General features: G+C 41.0%; 1 protein-coding gene across 2 annotated transcripts in view; it reads right to left on the bottom strand.

The window, feature by feature from the left end:
* The window catches only part of LRP8 (LDL receptor related protein 8), a 188,791-nt gene that overhangs the window by 41,232 nt on the left and 126,579 nt on the right, over nt 1-20,980 (bottom strand). For both annotated transcript variants that reach the window (XM_063344144.1, XM_063344143.1), the window contains exon 4: nt 2,416-2,544. In XM_063344144.1, the coding sequence (XP_063200214.1) occupies nt 2,416-2,544 (129 nt within the window). The remainder of the gene's footprint in view (nt 1-2,415; nt 2,545-20,980) is intronic.

Genomic DNA, 20,980 nt, shown 5'->3' with positions numbered 1-20,980 from the left:
TATTTACATTTATTTTGGTGGTTACCTAGAGCCTTGAAAAAAAGAAGTTCAAAGCAATTTCAGTAGATTTTTATTATAAATAAAAGACTCCATAAGACAACTCCTACTGGTCGAAGCAGCAGCAGCATTAAATTAGTGGAGGCAGCCTCCAGTGTAAAAATGGTTTTAACGTCACTAACTCTTATTGGGAAAAGAATAATTTTTCAGTAGCAGTTACAATTCTCTTCTGAACTTGTTCAGAATTGAAGCCTGCCATTCAAAGGAAATAAACGCATATGCTATACAGAGAACACCAAGAGTTTATAGAGTCACAGAATGGTTTGAGTTGAAAGGGACTTCAAAGATCATCAAATAAAAGACACTTGAAAACTGCCAAAATATCATTAGCTTAAATGACACAGGAGCAGAGGTTTAAGCACATAACCAACTTACCACATCATAGTAATTTATTACTTAGGAATTGTCCATGCACATGCACTTAATTCCACAAGAAATAGAAGGCAACGTAAAGCAATCTATGCCTTTTCCATGTGAGCCAACTCAACTGGAACTATGCTGTACAGGCTCAGCACAAGCACAATAACCGGTTACCATTACCTCTGGACCTCTGAGTCATGTACAATATGGAATGGAGATGCTTTGAAAAACTTTTTGTCTAATCTGTAGTTAACTGACTTAGTGAGTCGCATTGAACCTTCATAACGAGCTTCATACATAACAAACCTCACGCTGGGTTTCATCAGCAAGAGTCAGGCCATCAGGTTGAGGAAAGTGGTTATTCTCCTCTAGCTGGTACTTGTTAGGTCACATCTGAAACACTGTCTGAAATATGTCCTGCTTTGTGCCACCCTGACAGTACAGGAAAGGCATTTGCAACCTGGAGAGGGTCCAGTGGAAGTCCATCAAGATCGTTATGGTGCTGGAGCACATGATATACGAGGAGGGGCTGAGGGAAATGGGTTTGCTTAACCTGGAGAAGGTTAGAGGGAAATCTTAGTGCAATTTTCCAATGTCTAAAGGAGTGATACAGCAAAGCTGGAGGCCAATTCTTCTCAGAAGTGCACAGCAAAAGGAGAAGTAGCCATGGGCACGAGTTAAGACAAAGGAAAAAAGTAAAAAAGGACAAAGAAAAAAAAATTTATGAGTGGCTAAACACTGGAACAGGTTGCTCAGACAGTAAGATCGGTGGTAGGATTTTGTTTGATAAAGCTGACTGCAAAGAAATAAATTTATCCACAGTGTTTTACTCAGAACCACAAAATGTTCACATAAACCATATTTCATTACACAACTTCAATGAAAAGATATAATGTGGATTATGAACTGGCCGGGTATCAGAGTCTAAAATTTGGTTTTCAAATGAAGAAACATCAATATGTGCTTGCATGTAATCATTCAACCTTTTTATCAGTAATCTGAAAGTAAAAATAAGCAGAAATCAACACCAGAAATATTGATGGATGGGTGAATAACTACAGAGCATGAGATAGCGTCTTAATAGCCTGGGACCATTTGCACACGAAGAATTTAATAACACCAGAGTTATATAAGAACAGTATTAGAAAGGTGATTTTAGTTTGCACAGACTGGTAAGACTGATATTCCCTAAGTTCTGGTGGTCTGTATAAAAAGAAAGAAAATCAGCTGGGATACCGAAGGGAGCCACAAAAATGAGTCAAGCATTCATTCAAAAAAAAATTTGACAACAAGAAGCATAAAGAACTAAATATGTTTAGTCTAGTCTATCAAAAAGACAGTTTGAGAAATGGCTTGATTACACACAGTGTAGGAGTTTTCACAGAGGGAAAACGCTGTTAAAGAGCTCTTTCATTCAGCAGAGAAAGGCCTAATAAAAGGCAATGGCCATTTAGGGACTGAATTTAAAACAGTTACAGTAAATAGTGTATCATTCTCTCTCTGTCCAGTGAAACCAACAAGCTATTAATGACGAAGTGTCCAGGCCTATCTATTATATTCCAGCAGAAGCTAATTTAAGCCTATAGGGCTATGCTCTGCAGGAGGAAGGACATGGCAGCAAGATGCTCACCACAGAGGAAGGTTTGAACGTTGTTATTTAAGTCTTCTCTGTATCATCTGGGTATTAACCCCGATAATCATGTTCCAAACTGACTAACTATATCCTGCAACAGTAGTAAACTATATTCTGCAACAGTAGTAAAAGAATACTTAATTCTGCACAGAGCTCACTTCATATTCTCCAGGCAGCTCCAACTGGAGAATCCTTCTTTCCTCTCTTTTTCCCAAATTCACTGCTTAGCATTGCAAATGTAGAGTGGATGAATTTGTTGGCAGGAAAAGTCATCCCTTTACATGCAATTTGTAATAGTCACTCTAGGACTTTTATAGTCCTAAAGGGAGATGTTGCATACATATTAAAGTATTAGTCTAACTCACCAGGAGTGCAACCAGCCTCATCAATACCACTTTCACAATCCTTCTGCCCATCACATCTCCAGGACGACGGGATACACTTGTTGCTTAAATCTCCGCAGCTAATTTTTTCAGCTGGACATACTTGCTTGGCTGGAAAAATAAAATAAAGAAAAAAACCTCAAGTTAAACATAATTCTAGACATTGCTAACATTGCTTGCGCTTTTAAAGTTACTTTTATTTTGTATGGCTCAATCCTGAGACATATTGTAATGAAATCCCAAGTCAACACTGATTTTGAGGTATGGCTGCTTACATGTTCTGTATGTGTTCCCCAAAAGAGATCACAACGCTTTTACATGAAAAAAATAAAAAAAAAAGAGGGGGGCGCAAAAAAGTGCCACTGTTTATTTCAACAAAATCCCAGAAACTGAACTTTAAACTCAAAGGAATTAGGGGAGAGGAACAGAAGTCAGATTCGTATGCAAATTCTCCTACCTAGCATTTTCTTGCAGGCAGGCTCTCGTTTCTGGCCATCCCAGTGATGCCAAGTTGCAGCAAACTGTGCACAGGCCCTGTGGCTCTTTACGCACTCTTGGGGCCTGGTGGCCCTTTCCCACCTTCTCCTTGCCATCTCACCTGTGCATGGGCTAGAAGTGCCCAGCTTTGTGCTGCCACTTTCCTGTCTACAACATGCTGCTGCCTTTTGAATCATGTCTCCTTGCACCGGCTTCCCCAGAAACAAGGACCCTCCTGTCCTTCCAGCCTGTGCCTGACCCAGCCAATCCCTTCCAGGGACATAACTGTACAGGGATACGCAAATAAAACAAATACCATCCCTCAGTCTTATTCTGAAGCTTAATTCAACGATAATGAACTGGCAGAGTTACCTGAATAGATCAACAGAGATTTCAACTAAGAACCTAGGGCTGGTCGAAGGACTGGCAGAAGGACGGGAATACTCAGCAATGCTCAGTACAGCAACAGCACGGCCTGTTTGCGACTGCCTCAAACCCCTACACCACGCTTTTGCTATCATTAAAACACTAGCACCCTGCACACAGCAGCACTAGTACTGGACAAACTACTCTGAAAATACTACCTCAAACCAAGCCAGGAAATATGAATTGCCCAATTTTAGTATAAGGGTTTACTTACATGTTTGGTATTGCAAGGCATTTTCTAAATGTAACGATCTAGGCAAATTATGGTCAGTAAACTTGGTGAAAAAGCAGAAAGCACAAGCACAAACTCACACATATTAAAAATTAAAGGCAAATATGGTCTAAGACATGGAGACATGGGACGACCTGCAGAAGCAAAAACCCCAGTCAGTACGTGCAAGAATACAAATACGAAAAAAAAAATCTGCAAAATTTATCTGGAACCAAGTAAGCTGTGAAGCTCGTTCTCTTATAACTATTTTGCATTGCCAAAATTCCTTTTTTTTTTTTTTCATACTAGTGTAAAGAGCAAGAGATCTACATTTATTGTGACAAGGCTGCTCAAATGCATAATGTTCCACGGTTTATACAATTGTTTAGTATTCTGGAATCATCATCCAGTTTCTCAGGATTTGCTTATTAAACAGACCAATTTATCTCTTAAAAAAACCCTGTATGTTTTCAAATAGTTCTTCCATTGGTATTAATGATGATAATGCCATATATGGCTGCAGGTCTACTGAAAAGGGAGAAACCCGAATTCTGAATTAAAACTTTCACATTACCCTGCCCTGGTAAAGGTATTTATGCAAAGTCAATCAGCTTCCCAAGTGCTGAGCAAAAGAGGATGAAAATTATACCTCTCCCTTTCCACCTGCACAAGAAGGCCAGAGCGGGGCATCTTACAGCCCCAAAGCGTCAATCAGCCACTTAGAAAGTAGAGCCATTTAATCCAAGGATTCCTTGGTCTTAGCACCTTGAAGTGCTCTAAGAAGCAGTTTCTAGAAGCTGTGGGCAACCAATATATCAAGACAAATTAGGTCCTGCCACAGACAGACAGTTAATAACGAACGTAATGAAGTTTTATGACCCTGAGGCAAGACAGCACTTTCGTTGAAATTTGCTCACTGCATACCTAAATAACATTTATGAATGTTGCACGATCTACAGAGTGGGGGGGTAAAAAGGGATCCTTACATAGGCTTTTTCAATATTTACCAGCCGGTCAGTAATAAAAATCACCTGACATTGGAAAGGGATCTGCCAGCCCAGATCGGTGCCCTGCCACAGGCCAGGACCCGTGTCCTGGATTTGCCGCTCAGCCCTGGTCTCTCTAAGCTGCTGGTTTATAATGCACGACTGCAGGGACGCTCGGCGGCGCTGAGCACTCGCGTCCTTCCACACAAGTCAGACAGCACGTCTGAAAACCGGGTCACTTGCCAACTGTGCAAAATGGTGTCACAACAAGGTGCTTGCCCTCGCCCTGGAGGAAGCTGGCATGCCTCACCGTGGCTGAGCCACTCCAGATATCATCCCAGAGCTGTACTCCAGGGTCCACCATCCTTAAACATGCCCAAATAATTCATGGATACAGAAAGAAAAACAAATTCAGTGACAGTTTATTGGCAAGCAGCAGCCCCCTCAAACAAGAAAAAATGGAGCTAAAATATTCCATTTGGCCTAGAAGCACCCCAGCCCCTCAGCACAGAGGGCTTGCACCCCAAAAATGCTGCTTCTGCCAGCCTTACCCAGCCCTCACGTGCCTAGATGGCAATTCTGAGGAGAAGACAGCAACTTCTGGGAAGGAGACAGGGATGGCCACAGGCAGCACAGGAGGCCTGGGGAGGTGAGAGGGAAACAACGCCTGGCTGCAGGGAAGGGATCCCAACCCCAGCAGCAGGGCTGCCTTGTCTTCTGAGGGACCTGCCAAGCAGTGTCGGTGAAAACAGCTTTTTATCACAAATACCATACAGAGGGATGACGTGGCTGGGGTCTCCAGCAGCTGCCTGGGCTTTGCATTCCTCCACCAAAGCCTCTAAAGCCTCTCAGCTCTGAGGTGCACCGCTCCATGGCCACCGAAACCCAGCTGCTCCCTCCCAAATGGCTTCACCACCACAGCCCTGCTGCTGAGGAGCTGATTCAGAGGACCAGGCAGATGGGGTTTGTTGCTGGGGCAAGGAGGTCCCTGCTCTCCCCACCCTGCACATGGCTGTTCGAGACAGAACACTCGCACCCTGCTGAGACCATCTTCTCCCCTCCATTCAATGCCAGGTTGGCCCCTGTGATGAGGTTTCCTTCTAGGCCACCCTGTGCTCTAACATGTTTTTACATGCTTAGAATACATAGGATAAAAATATATTTCCTCACTAGATTTACTACTCCAAATGGCTCTCCATGTTTTTGCACTTTGAAAGTTTGTCTCCTGTCTGCGTTGGTGCAGCACGTTCAAGAACAAGGAAAACTGGGAGACCAGAGAAAGTCTTGAAGACATTTGTTAATCAGGTTATTGGTCCACATCCCAAAAAATTGTTCTAGTTCTTCTTGCTGTGGTGATGGAAAGGAAAATTTGTTTTAATGCCAAGTAGGACCAGCTTTTTCATCCTTGTAGTAAAACTCCATTGAGAACTAAGTGGGTCAAGACAGGTGAGAACACTTTCCACACTCCTGATTTTGAAGGTGAGATATAATTATAAAATGGTATCATAACACACCGGGATCATTAACCAGCAAAAAGGTTATTTATTGGTATTATTGGTATAAAGTATTTGTTATTACTTTTGCTTGGCCGCTGTGTGCAGACAGTTAATAGCTCTGGGAAGCTGAAAGGTTTGGAAAGGTATGGACAGAAGGTTCCTATTTACGGAAAAAAAATCTCTGTGTTATGTTAATCACCTTTCTGACAGAGTAATTACAGACATTTAAAAAATGTAAATCAAAGCTTGAAGTTGCAGGGAGGCAGCACCAGAAGCTGGCGTTGGTCACAATTCATCAAATCTCTGTGTTCCTGTGGTTTCTGCACCCAAGCAATCGTTGCATGATAGCCAACAACTTGTAAATCCTGGCAGATAACAGATAGGGGGATCTTGCATAAAACTCAAAGCAAAATTTTGATGAAAATACTTCTGCTTTATTTCAGCAAGTTGGGATTTTTTTCTCCTCACCCCCCAGAGATGCTTCCAGCAGTGCAAGTGAACTCAACATTGCTGTCCATGCTATGAAATGAGCTTTTAGCAATTGCAATCCAGACTTAACATTTCTGCACACTGCTTACACAAACCCAGGCCTCTTGGGCTGACGTGACCAAAATGTTTACTTCCTGCTTTCCTCTTCATCTACCCAGAAAGGAAAGGGTTAGTGCTGTACGTGATGGTGAGTGCTCTTACCCTGGTTATATTCAGGACCAATGCAAGTTATAGCAAGATCTGCCTTTTCAGAAAAGCACCATTAAACAACTTGGTTGAAATGTCAGACACATCAAGACCAATTTATCACAATGAACTGCAAATGCCAAGGATGGACAACAATGGTTTATTTATAAGGAGACAAGAGCAAAGAAGACAAGAAGGTTCCATTTACTCACTACCGCCAATGGCACATTCTTCTTTTTCTTTACAGGAGGCTACAAAGTCTTTCAGAGAACCATAGAGCCTAACTGGCGCCCCACTGTTTGCTTCCTCTTGTGCCACTGCTGTGCTTTTCAGGCTCCGGACATCATGTATATTCAAGAAAGCCCAAGAAAACAGAATTGATTTACTTTCAGAAGACCATTTGTCAGGTTCTCACCAAACAGGTACTCTAAGAGCATACACAAAATGTAATTAAGTGGCTTCTACTGGTGGGAAACCCACAAGACTTTTCATCAGCAGATTGAAAAGAACGCCCTTTGTGGAAATACATCATCTTACAGGTCTGAACAGTCTCTCTATATTTGCTGAAATAACTCCCCATCCTCTCCAGACTGCCCCCCCGTGTTTTTCCCAGGTTCTACAGAAGAAAAAGCCCAACCCAAAATTTCATTCTGCAACAGAGAAAATACCACACTAAAATGGTTTAATTCATTTCTGACATGCCAATAAATTGTTCCTGGAAGACTTCCACTACCACCTTTATCATGGAACTTAAAATTCCTACCTCCCTCTTTCCTCCAGCAATGATTTAGTTGTCAGCTTTTTTTTTTTTTAAAGGAATGGTTTTTAACAAAGACGTCCCCTCCTCAAATACGGCCCTTAAATCTTTTGTCATTGCTGGCAGTCCTATCTCAGAGATGTACGAAGAGCAAAATAAACGTTCATACCTGCCCATGTACACGACAGTACTAGTATGTTTCCAACCAAAACAAGCACAATTGTTAAACAAGCAACTGTTCAGAAGAGAGGAAGGGAGCTGGCAGGTAGAGATTGCTTAGGGAAATTCAGAACTCTATTCCCAGTTCCTGGAGATTTGTGATTCAGAAAAACATCTCAGTCAGAAGTCTGCATATATAGTTGTTTTTTTTATGTATATGTGTATATGTATATGGAGAGAGATATATGAATGTATACACCAGTCTACACTCACTATTGACCTACATCTGACACTTTCCCATTGAAGTATTTAGGGGAGCATAAAAAAAAATTTCAAAGTCCATCTTGTGACTTAAAATGACTATCACAGCTAAAGGTGTGTCTGCACTGGCATTTTTCTTCCCTTGCCTCTTCTCTCACCTCACCGTGGGTCCTAGGAACACTGACTTCTACCCTATTCACCCACTAGTTCACTCCGTAGCTCAGGACGGGTTGCTGTTGCCTTAGTTTACTTCACTTAACCCTGCGAGACACAACAGATTTTCTGCTAAAGAGCATTATGTAATCATATTTGTTATCTTTAGTTAATCCCCCTTATCTCCTCCTTGTGCCAAACCAAACAATACCAAACGAGAGCCTCATTTACAGTGAGAAGTGTTTGCGCGAGGCCAGCAACATCCATGGTAGATGCATCTCCGGAACTTCTTTGGCATTAGCGTACAAAGCACAGACAGTGTGACTGCACAGGAACTCCCCTGAGCCCACAGCTTTGCTGGGTGCCTGCATCTGGATTTATGTGTTAGCAATACACAAAGACAGAACACGTTATATGGGGAATGTTAATCAAAGAATTCTTTGCGAAAAGGTCAGGATTCTGCAGTGAACTTCCCCTTGTGTCACGTAAAGCAACATGGTGTGAGCACCAGCCTGCTGAGATAGCAAGCTTTACGTGGACTTGCAAATTCTACTAAAGCCAGCGCAAGTGCATCCAGCAGCAGTATTCGGGTTGCTCACCATCTGTATTATGCATACGCTTGAGATCACTGAGAGAAAGGCAACTTTACATTTCTAGTTGAAACCAGCCCAGGCCAAAATGAATGTGATGATTAGTGGCTTAGGTGAGTTAAGATTACAGCACGCAGAGATGTGGAATGAGACGCAGCCACCACCACAATTGATGCCTTTGTTGGCAGAGGAGGCACAGAAGCTGAGCCATCCATCTGCTAGCACGGGATGGTCTGTCCAGGTCAGAATTGGGGCATGCTGACAACACCGATTCCCAGGACCCGGGAGGTCGGACTGCTGCTACCTGACTCAACATTTTTGAGTATGTAAGTACACACTTATGTGCAATGACCTTTGTGGGAGCATGCAAAGGCAGAGAAATAGTGAAAATCTATTATTTTTGCACAGAAGGATAATTACCTTATGGTCATTATGTTTAAACATTGAACATTAATTACTATAAGCAATTCAAAAGACAGATTAGGAAAAGCTACTAAGAAAACTGAACTATAAAGGTCAAGAAATTGTATCATAAACAGCATAAACAGTTGATACAACTGATAAAAGTTAGATTCTGTGGTGTGATTTGTTTGATGACAACTTATGTTCAGAAGTTCCCAGGGGAATGGAAAAGGATTTACACAGATTTAACTCCATTGCACTGCATAGTACAGCCCTTAGTAAATCCGTTCTTGTGTACTTGTAAGAAAGGCTTCTTTACAACAGCATGGGTTAGGACTCTTGGACGAGTCCCCAACTCCTCTACCTAGAAACTGAAGGGAGAAAATAAGCTTAGTGTACAAAGGGTTCAGCACATCCAAAATAGACAGCATGTACCTTGCTTTTGTGCAGATTATCACATTGGTGATTATCACCTCTGAGATCAGAGAGAAATAATCAGGAATTCAAAATCCCAGGATTAATCCTAATTACTGAAATACAGACTCACTGTCAGAATAAAAGTGAGGTAGCTTTTATAGGAAAAGCATGTTTCAAACACAGACACTACAAACAACATCCATAAAGAAAATTATTCTCGGGGGTAGTGCCAATAGTTTTAATAGGTAATACAAACTGTGTTTGAGCACAGTGTAAAGAGGTAAGTTAGTTCTATAGTAGACTAAAAAGACAAACAGCATCGGGTTTTACAGTAACAAACAACTAAGCTTCATGTCCCACAATTTGAGTCACCTGTGTGGGTCAGGAAGGGATTCTTTAACCCAAGTTCAGAGCTGTCCTGGCACACTCACAGTTTGTTTTTAAGCCTTTCCCAGAATACTGAATATTGAGCACAGCTCGAGATATTATGCTGGACAGAAAGGACTAGCACTCTTGGCCTTCCAGCACATTATTTTCCTTAGATTCCTGATTGCTATGTCTTACTCACCCACTTTAAAAAAATCAAAACTAACACCAAACTTGGATAAGAAAAGCATTTCCTTCCCTCAGTCAGACTGGCATAACTTCAGCTGATTTTGTCTTTCTGTAAACATAGCAAATGCTCACTTGCTGCAATCATCTGAGCACATCTCACCTAATTAAATTCATAGCTTTGCAAGATACTGTTTTGATGGCACTTTGTTCTCTACCTGTTATGCCCAACAGGCCCTGCTGCTGAGAACTGAAGTCCTTTAAGTCAAGTCACTTGGTTCATTTTGGGTAAATCCAAGTCAATGTTAATGGTCCATAGTAAACAGGAGGTCAAATGGGATGGTATCACAATCGTCCTTGGCCTCAAACTATAGGAAACTTGCGATACTTTCAGTAGGAGTCAGGAAGCTTTTAAGTTGTTTTTAACCTGTCCTCACGGTCATACTTTCTAAAGTTTCAGAACTTAAAAACTAAGATCAGATGACAACAGTCAGGATATAGTTGTTGAGCTTCATTAAATTTATTTTTTTTGTTTGTTTTAACTATCTAGCACTTGTAAAATGACAGTGGTATCTGGACAATACACAGTGACATTCCCCCAGTGTCAAGTCTGGTTGAGACAGAGAGACCAGTTTCGAAGAGATCACGACAGGTTTTAAAGTGTGAGAAAGATTTACATGGTACAATAAGGGTTTTCTGTTCCCATACAAACCACATTTCACTACCTGCTATTACACACATGACAATTCAAGAAAATACTGTAAAGGCTCATACCCTTCAGCAGCTTTTATGCCCAAACAACTTGTTACAAAAGTTCCCTTCCCAGGGGACACTTAACACCCCTGCACAGAGGGTTAGCAATTCTTCAACAAGGTCAGTCCTCGGACTGTCTTGGCCTTTGTACTCTACCTAGCTCATCCAGCTCAGCTTCTTATGATCAGTTGTACTTAGATGTCTCTTAGATGTTAGTTAGATGTCTCTAAGCATTGATTTGGTCAGAGATGCATGAATCCTTTAATAAACTTGAATGAGACATAACATAACCCAACCCTGGTATTCCAATCCTCACTATCATTTTATATAGATTCTGGACAACAGTAACATACAAAACAACTATGACCATCACCTACTTGTGGCGTGATGGTACTAGAAGGTGTTGATCCTGTTACAGAGATGAGCATGAACGGTAGGACTCCACGTGGCAAGACAGAAAAGGTGTACAACAGAAACAAGGCTGGTGTAGTCCAACTCCATCCGAGTAAAACCTTGTTATACTGAGTGTAGCTATGTGAGATACCGTGAACCACGTGCCATCTCCAAACCCTACAGAGTTTTACATCTTTCCTGACACCACAGCCGTATGGTCACTAGGAATGTTTACTCAGATTAATCCTGAGAAGAAAGTAACACAGCCCTGTAATGACAGGCCAGTGCCTAGCTTAGTCACTATGAAGCACAGCCCTCATTGTTCCGGGGACCAAAAAGGGGATTTCGACAAACTGAAGTCCGATGCCATCTGCCAACATTTCCCTCTACTTCTACCAACTTTGGCCCTTTGCATTGCCTTCCCTATGGATGAGACAAATCCATGATTTACCCTGGACTTAAAATGTAGAAGTGTCCAAGCATTCATGGAAAAATCCTGGCCCAAGAAATTTGCTGCTGACTTCAACTGAATCAGAAATCGAGTCATAGATCACGTTGAGAATTTGCCAACAATTGGCCCAGCAACTGCTCCATCCTAGCCAGTATCCTGAAGGCCAACCTTAAATATGGACACCAATGAAAATATATCCTTGCCAGTTGCGCCATTTACTTCTTATATTAAGTCACAAAATTATATTACTGCTACAGTGATTTTTAAGAGAATAGCTATACAGAAGATTTAGTTTTGTACTTTTGTCAGCAGCAGACATAAGGTAGACTAGCCCTTTTAAACTCAAGAGGGATAAAACCTTAACTTATATCTGCTTACAGAAGAGTTCAAAGTACTCATTTAAATAAGCACAAAAGTAGCCTCTGTTGGTATTTGTGGGTAAAAAAAGTGCAATGTCAGAGACTTCAAACAGGCTGGTGCTACAAATGCCACTGAAGTCCATCATGGAGCCACACAGGAGGAATAGGCATGGAGTCAGAGTGGCGGGACGCTTCACCCTGCCACGTTGAAACCCCAACATGGTCCCTTCCTGTGAAACCACCAGACCTTTTTTGCCCTTCTCTCTGCTCCCCCCCTAAGCCAGGGCAGAACTTGTCTTCAAGAGAAGCTGTGACTCTAGGACACGATTCTGGCTACTGAAAACCTCAGTTTCCATGTTAAGAGTCCTTCAGATCATTTTGCACAACTATAAATTTTTTCTTCACTGATGAGCATGTCTGATCTCAGGAATCATGCCTTTAGCTTGGCATGGGGAGAAGATATTAGTCATAAACACAGGCAAAAACTTAGACATCAAAGTAAGAAACAAGAACAGTTAAAAAAGAACCTGGTTTTGGTGTACCTAAAGCAGCAATGTGCAATGCTGATCTCAAACTGACAGCTGACTTTGTCAGTTAGTGAATACATAGGCCCGTTAGCAAAACCCAAGACTCAATTTTCTTTAGAGATAGTTTTCTAATAGCAAAGCTATTAAATATTCCCTTTTCTGAGAGGCATTTTTCATGCTCAATCAAAAGCGAAGATTAAAAAAACCCAATAAAGTAATGGCTTTGTTTAAGGTCAGCTAAAATATTCCCCTTTTTTCTATCCTGAACATAACATCTTCTTTAAATTCTATTGTTTTTAGAGCTAGTTTGAAAGTGAGTGATGTACAACACTGTCCTGTCAACCACCCCATCCCACCACTGTCTACATCAATAATTACCCTGTCAGTCTGTGCACACATTGCCAGTTGCAGTGCAGTTCAGCCTGCCCTCCTTTTTGCAATAAGAGTAATGGGTGAGGTCAGGAAAAAAAAAAAAAAAAAAAAGAAAGAGGGGGGAATAAAAGGAATTTGCATTTTCTATAGCCCAGAAACCAAACTGAACTCCAATCTTTGGCAAGGTTGTCAGCTGAGCTCTGCTCCTCAACATAGATCCGCCACCTCTGCTTATATCCAGGGGTACCTACTGTGAAAACCTATGTCTGGCTGCGGAGAGACTTTAAAAATCTATCATGACCCACTGGTGTTCCCCCATGATTAGTGATGCATGATGCTTCCAAGGCAATTCTGATTCAGGCAAGTCTTCAGAGAATAAAACACTCAAAGGTAACAGCTGACCCAGCACAGACTGGTAGCAATGGAGCTGGGAATCAGCAAAGTTCAAACACAGACACGCTATGGGAAGAAAGGAGAGTGTCAAGGAAGAAATGAGAGTCAGGAGGTTAAGGCGGCACAAGCTAGGTATGAATGGAAGTCAGCTAATCAACCCTGAGAAATGCAACTTTCGAAGGGAAAGCTTGTTCTCTGCCCTAGACCAGTGATTTCGAAGCCTTGCGGGCAAATAGATCTTTGAACAACTTTCAAACTTTCTCACGCAGCCACACAGCTGACAAATTGATGCATTTCGCTGCTGAATACAGCTCTCGGGGCCTACGATGGCCTTGCTCAGCAAAGGTGCACAGCTGGGCAACAACTCCCTTAGCCCTCCTCCACCGAAGTGTGACTTATTACTAGTCTTTTGTCATCTAGTCAGGTACCAGCCTGGCTGCGTCAGCTGTGTGCCTGATTCCCATTACCTGGCCATCCCATGGGCACACCAGACCCCACTCTCAAGCCTTGACTTACGAAGCCTATCCCTCATGGCCTGACCTAGCAAAGACCACGGAAAGAGCTGTTCTCGACTCAAACACAGATAATAACTATATTCTCCCAATCTGTAGTGATACAGTAATGCTTCTTTCTTTATTCCTAGGCTTTTGGTCTGAATACGTTGCAGCTTTATTAACATCAACTTTCTTCACTAAAGATTCAGTGATAAAATACTCCAGATTGCAGCACACGATAAATCAATCATACCTCACCATGCGATTTGTAACTCAGCAGTTTGAAAGCATCTGGGAACAACTTTTGCACAGATACTTTTAGACAAGAGACACGTTTACTTTTTATTGAATCAAACGTTATTTGACTGGTTTTGGTTTACAGATACAAATGACGGAGAGTTTTCTCGACTGTCTTAAAATCTGTGGCACCATGACCCTGAACTGTTAAAAACTGACTTCCAAAAAGAATTCATTCTTTTCACTAGCGATAGTTTTGCTTAGTACAAACCTACCAGCCACAACCACCTTGCTCACTTGTTAAATTCTTACACAAGCAGTTCAGCACAGCACCAGGACCTATTTATGCATAACAGAGTGTTCCATTCCTATTACAGCAAATCCAGAAACAAGTTCCAGAAGGTGGCTTATTTCATACAGATTCTGGCACATTTAAGCTCTCGCCTTCTCCACTGCTTATGAAGCAAATTAATGCTCAAAATTAGGTTTTTAAGCACATTTAAAAACCAGTTCGCCGGACTATACCACGTAATTAACGAAAATCAGTTACCCAATGTCAGTCTGAACTTGAAGATAAAAAAAAAAGATCTCATTTTGTAAGTACTGAAAGCAATTACAAAAATCACTTAAGTTAGAGAAATGCCTCTGTGAAGGTGGCTCTGTTTTACAGGGCCAGCACACAGACTGGAGTTGAGAGTACTAAGCAGATTAAAGCAAACAACCAGAACAATACTGGGATGAACCCACTGGCCAGCAACCTTGGTAAAAGGGGTGTTGTGGGAACAAAAGATATGAAAAAAACCCTGTAATGATCCTCACAGTAAGTGCCCATTTAGCAATCACAGAAGCCAAGAAATATGTGGGGACAACTTCTATCTCCAAGGCAATAGGAGAGTACTTGGCCTGTAAACTGAGATGTAAAATAATACATATATATAAACTGGCAGATAACAGATATGTATATTCTATTACATAAATTTTTCTGTGGCAGTTCCTGTTTCTTGCTATTATCACTTAAGCAATAACTAGGAAATTATCAGATATTCTAGCACTATCCTGAAGATAAGCATAGTTTGATATCTGATGAACTCCTAATGAATATACTGTTAATTGCATAACCTTCCTTCAGTACAGTAACTTTTCTGTTCATCAAGGGCATGGATTAAACAGCTTCTCTGCTTTAGAGCATCCTTGTAATTAATAATATATTCTTCCCACTTCTAAATATAACCTATAACGAGATGCTTTAGAGATTCCAAGCTGCACCTTTCACTAAGTACTTTTGATCAGAAGAAAATGAGCCAGAGTTTGTTCAGACAAGAGAGCCTGCTCTAACTGTGACTGTCAGCTTCCCTGCGGGCCCAATCCTGAGAGGCAGCAAGCCTACTTCAAGCAGGTCACGGCAGCAAAACCTGCCAATGGCAGAAAACGCCGCCTTCTACCTCAAATACAGTGTCTTGTTATCTCTGGGGATATCCTGTGCAGATCAGAGATGAAAAAAAGTATATATTGATATATTAGTATAGACGTAAGACAGTATACATACATATATATCAGATAACTTCTCCTCAGTGAAAAATAATTAACTCCATGAAAACTGTGCCACCAATCTGCCTATCAGGCAGTACGCTAATAAACTGTGCAAAATCTCACCAACTACGTTTTCCATACACATGACATGTCCCCTCCTCTCAAGAGGTTTCTCCTGGTTTCCATTTGTTGAGGAAAGACATATCTCCAAGGATCACAGAACAGAAAAAAGGTTTCTTGATTACTACGACTGTCTTTGGAGATCTACAAATGATGATCCATGGCTGGGGAGGAGGAAGGTGAGTGGCGCTCCCCTACCCATGAACAAACTATTTTCCCTTAGCCAAACAAGGCTATTTTTGCCCTGAAAATTCCTTCCCCGTCATCTGGATACCCAACTAGATCCCGGATGGAGTACCTCCTGGTATCAGAGCTCACTGCAGCTTGCAGCAGCTGGGCCAAATGTCTTTACCTATAAACTGTGCAGGTTCACCAACGTCTGCTTGCACCGGCTGAGACAACTTCCCATATTTAAAAGCTACAGGACCACTAAATCAGCTGAATGTTTGCACAGCAAAAGGCTGTCATTTCTGCATCAACATCCCATTTAAATGACACCATATCTTTAAGACAGGTATCTATTTTGATGTAAAGACTTCAATCAGTAAGCATTTCTGAACAAGTGAGTCCATTTGTTTATTTACCACTTCTGTTAAGAGCTGTATCTTATCTCTATTTCTAGTCCTTATCTCTAGTTCTCTTACCTAGTTTCGGATTTTGTTTGCTGGATCAAATTATGCTGTTTCTTGCTAAGCTAAAGAAACAACTGTGTGATGAAACCTCTTCTCTGACAGGTGTAGATTGATAAAGGCAACTCTCAACCCTCTCCAATAAATCAAATACCCTTCTAGTAAGGCGTATTTTCCAACTCTATAATCATGTGTACCTTGTAAGATTGTTCACAACCCCTTGTCTAATAACCTTTCTAATTTATAGCAGCTACCCATGTCTCTTACCACCTCAGTCACCTATTCAATTTGTTTAACATGGCTCCTAATAATTTTGTAAACTACATTTTTATAACCTTTATGCTTAAGTCAAATCATGTATCACAAAATACACACAGTAGCTCATTAACACCCACAGTATGCTATTAACAAGGCCACGATTCAATCAACAAAGTGAAAGTGAGACAACTCCTGTTTTCCCTAACACGTTGACACAATTTTAATTTATTTTCTTTTTTAATCTTGATGTATTATATTCCATTATCAGCCTTTCTATAGCTTTGTCTATACTCTAGATAGAGATCATGCTAATAACAGCATGATCAGCACATACAGCTCGTGGAGCTGCACTGTGTATTGCTGCGGCAGTTGGGGACTCAAGTCTTGGACTGCCGACCTCCTACAGCAGGTTCTGTACAGGGCTCTGTTTAACCTTTTCAACTACCATGAAAATACCGGCTTGTACTAACGTACTGAAACTTCCACCAATGTTCCAACATCTGTTAAAAAAAATAGTAATAAAAGTTTCTTAAAAAAATAAAAATCAAAATACAGATCAGAAAACTCGCTGGCTGGTTTCTTTTCAATGAGTTTGCCAGTACTTCTGTTTTAAAAACACAAAAATAGCTGCTGTTTAGTAGCAGGCATGTTGTTAAATTTGCAAATGTGTCATTTTCCTCCTCTTTCTGAACAGATGTTAGAAATATTCTTAGTATTTTCTCATTTTTTGCCACTGTGGCTTACTGTTTCACTCTCATTGACCAGTATCACACTATATATGGATTTGCTTTTCATCCAGCTAAAGAATTCCTTACAATCCATAATATGTCTGGCCATAAACTTTTCATTCATACTTCTGTCTTTCCTTACTTATTCAGTGTCTTTATTATCTAACTACCCCGTGTACCTAGACTGTAATTGCTTCAACTTTCAATATTACAGGTTCTTACACTGATTTCCTATGGAAACAAAAGTTCCGTATATAAATAAAACCCCAATCTATTTATCTGCCCTCACAAATTCTAAGTGCAGTGGCCAAATCAAAGAAAATAAAAGATAAAATAAAAAGATAAGAGGTCTCAAGGACAGTTCCTATAAGGTCAGTGAAAACACCTGACTGGGCAGAATACCCTGACAGACGAAAGGCTGCCATATAAACTCAACCGATATTGGAAGACAAATAATCCACGCAGGAGGGAACTGAGGAAAGCTTTTAATTGGAATTCTTACCCTCTTATGCACCAAAAGGTCAACCAAGCCAGGACATAAACAAATAGGGGGGGGGGGTGAGAGAAAAATCAAACTTCACTAGTTCTGGTGCATCTGAAGCTATTTGGTAACCCAGTGACTGGTTTGTTGTTTTTTATTTGCCAGAATCTGACCCACATAGCAAGGGCTTTTTAACTTTTTCGGTAGGAAGACTTCGTTCTGTAACTAAAAGAGTTAAAATAGATCTCCAAAACAAGGTTTTGTCACCTGTATAGTAGGTAAGATTGCATTTGGTCTAGATAAGGTAATTTTTATGACTTTCAAGTTGAAAGTACACCTCATTTCCTATGCAGGTCAGCTATAATTTCTTATGCAGCCACCTAAGACTTGAGGGAGTCTGATGTCAGAACTTTAAATAACTTGCACTCGCAGTGCCTGACCTTTCCAAAACACCTCTGACAATGAGACAGAACTGTCTTTATGTAGGTTTTTCCACCTGCCAACAGCAGGAGAGAAGACACATGGAGGTCAATGGGAAAGGGTCTAGCAGACTGTAAGAGCTTTGCTGTAAGAGTCAAAGCACCTGCCCAAGCCCCGCTTCACACTAAGCCATGAGTAGCAAGAAGCCACCATCCCTGTCTAACATCAGGGACATGGGATGGCTGGCAAGCACGCGTGCACCTTCCATTAATCATTCTACGCCTTGCAGAAAGGTCAGCTATGCCGCTGTGAGTCGGCTTCTCTGCAGTGTGGGCATCTGTGCTATCTTCCCTGAGGGAAACAGATGCCAGTCTGCTAATCTGCTTTCAGAAGAGGGGAAGGATAGCATGGCAGAGATTTTGATCCGTGTCACAATTACAGTCTAGTCCTGCAGCACCACACACTTCTGATGATCCCAGGCTGGAGTTAATAACAAAGGCTGAGCTGAACCAATGTAACCTTCAAAATGTAAATGGAAGAGTCTCTTACATTTCCCCTAAAAAGCAACTGGAAGTATGAAAAGTGTCTGAATGCATAAAGAAGTCTTCATCCTGTCGGGTTAAAAAAAGCCCCACAAAACAAACCAAACAAGAGTAACCACGTGAAATCAGCAAAATCAAATACCCACTTCTTACTGTTCGAAACAACCCCAATATCCTGATTGACTATGAGCGGAGAAGTGTGCTTGTAACAATGTTTAAGTGTATTCATTGATTACCTCAGCCTTTTCAATAAAGGTAACACCATGAGGCCCTCCAAAAGACTAAAATGAGCCTACAAATTGCCCCAGCATCCAGATTGCAGCACTATTTTGAAATAGTTCTTAGTCTTAAGGAACCAGGGTATGGAGAAAATTGACTGCAAATTCTGTGATCATATTCAAGACGATGATATAACACGCTCTTGTTGACTTTTAATCAACAGAACAACCTGACTTGCTCTGTCCAATCTCTCTGCTGTCTAGGTCCAGTTCATAATATGGTTTTAACTGACAGCACCTACACACTACACGATGTGCAGGAGCTCCAGGCATAGCAAATGTTTCTTAGAAGATAGATTTCGTGCATCCATGTATTGGCATGTCTTACCCATGGTTACCATAACTGTGCATTGAATCGTCATGCTGGAGGACTGCATGCTGCAGTTCCTCCTTCTTCTCCTCCTCTCAAACCTCTCCATTTTCTTGATCCAGTCAGGTTTGATCTCTAAATATCCCTGGGGTTTGGGAAAGTGGTTAAGTAATTACAGTACAGTGGAACTAAGTCAGCACATGTGCAGGTTTGAACTATCAAAATTTTTCCTTTGACTCAGTAGGAGAGAAAATGTGTCTTGAAAGCCAGAAACATCAGCCCTAGTTCTCATAATATTTGATGAGCAGAGAGGGATGTATTCACTCCTTCTGGGACATATGTTACACAACAGCTCCCAGTGGCAGCTGCTTTACACTCTTTGGAAAAAACCTGCTTCTTCCAAGCCAGAACCACAGGAGATGAATGAAAAAAAAAAAATCCAAGTGAAGGAGAAGAATATGCAGAATTGTTGTTGGGCTATGAAAAGGTAAGAACTGATCCCACAACTAGGAAGTTCCTGATTTTACATAATCATTGAACACACTTTTCTCAGGAACCCTAATCCCAGACACTTTTTTATTTCTTTTACACAGTTTTAGAGATGTCTCCTCCATTTATTCTGTATAACAGGGATTACTTTTTTTATTTATTTTCAATTGGCCTTTTCTAAACATCATTCTATAGCTTCAAGCTATTTCCCTTTGAAATGTTTTCACAGTGGTCGTTTCCCTGGTATTGAGAAATCACCATGACTAACTCCTCATAGCTTCTTAGATATATGCCAAAAGAAAAGGACTTTGATTTATGTTACTAAATGCAGTCACATTACAGACTGTCTCCTGACGGTCCTGAAGCCAACCTTTAAAACCAGTATTTTATACCATAGGATGAAAATATCATGGGCTCCCATCTCATAAAGAAAACAGCCACACACATGGAAATTCCTTGCTCACTCATCCGTGGAAAGAAACTGTAATGCGGAACTTTGACATACGCGTGTATAGAAGTTGGTATGCATAAGCACAGTGCAATGGCCACTATAAGATAAACAGAAACTCCTTCATATTAGGACTCAAACTGTGCTCAGAGTTCAGGCCACCAGCAATTGGAGGCCACCAACAGTTTAGATTCTGTTTTTCATTGCAAGTATCGTTTAAAAGGATAATTCTGCATTTCAAATAGAACAACGTGTAATGTTTGCACCAGCACAGTCTGGCAATGAAAGGAAGGAAAAAGAAGAACAATCAAAATTCTGCTTTTTCTCCATAATCCTGACATACAATACTGCTTAAATATTTCTCCTTAAACCTTCACAACCAAGATTACTGACTCATGAAAAGTAACAAGGAATAGGTCAAAACACACTGAACAATGGAGTGTGACTGGTACCGAGGCAATGTCATACTGCTATTCTGCAATGATGGGCTGACTTCTAGAAACCCCAAAACTCCATGCTCCCAGTCCAACAGCAGCTGGAAGTTGCAATAGTGACCTTTAAATTTCAGGAAAATAAAGTCCAGCTACAGCATAACAGCAAGATGCAAAATCTGAGAGCACATATGGAAGGGATGCTCTGTGCCTGAAGGCTACACAGGTTCAAAACTCCCCCCCCCCTTTTTTTTATTTTAAACTTTCACACAGATGATTTTGAAGAAGTTGCTTATGATCAGTTTTTGTCAGAGCCTGTGCACCTCACTGCCCTCACTAAAC

This window comes from Chroicocephalus ridibundus, chromosome 8 (assembly GCF_963924245.1).
Source record: "Chroicocephalus ridibundus chromosome 8, bChrRid1.1, whole genome shotgun sequence".
Lineage (NCBI taxonomy): Eukaryota > Metazoa > Chordata > Aves > Charadriiformes > Laridae > Chroicocephalus > Chroicocephalus ridibundus.
The sequence above is the reverse complement of the archived record's forward strand: the minus strand, read 5'-3'. Positions and strand labels throughout refer to the sequence as shown.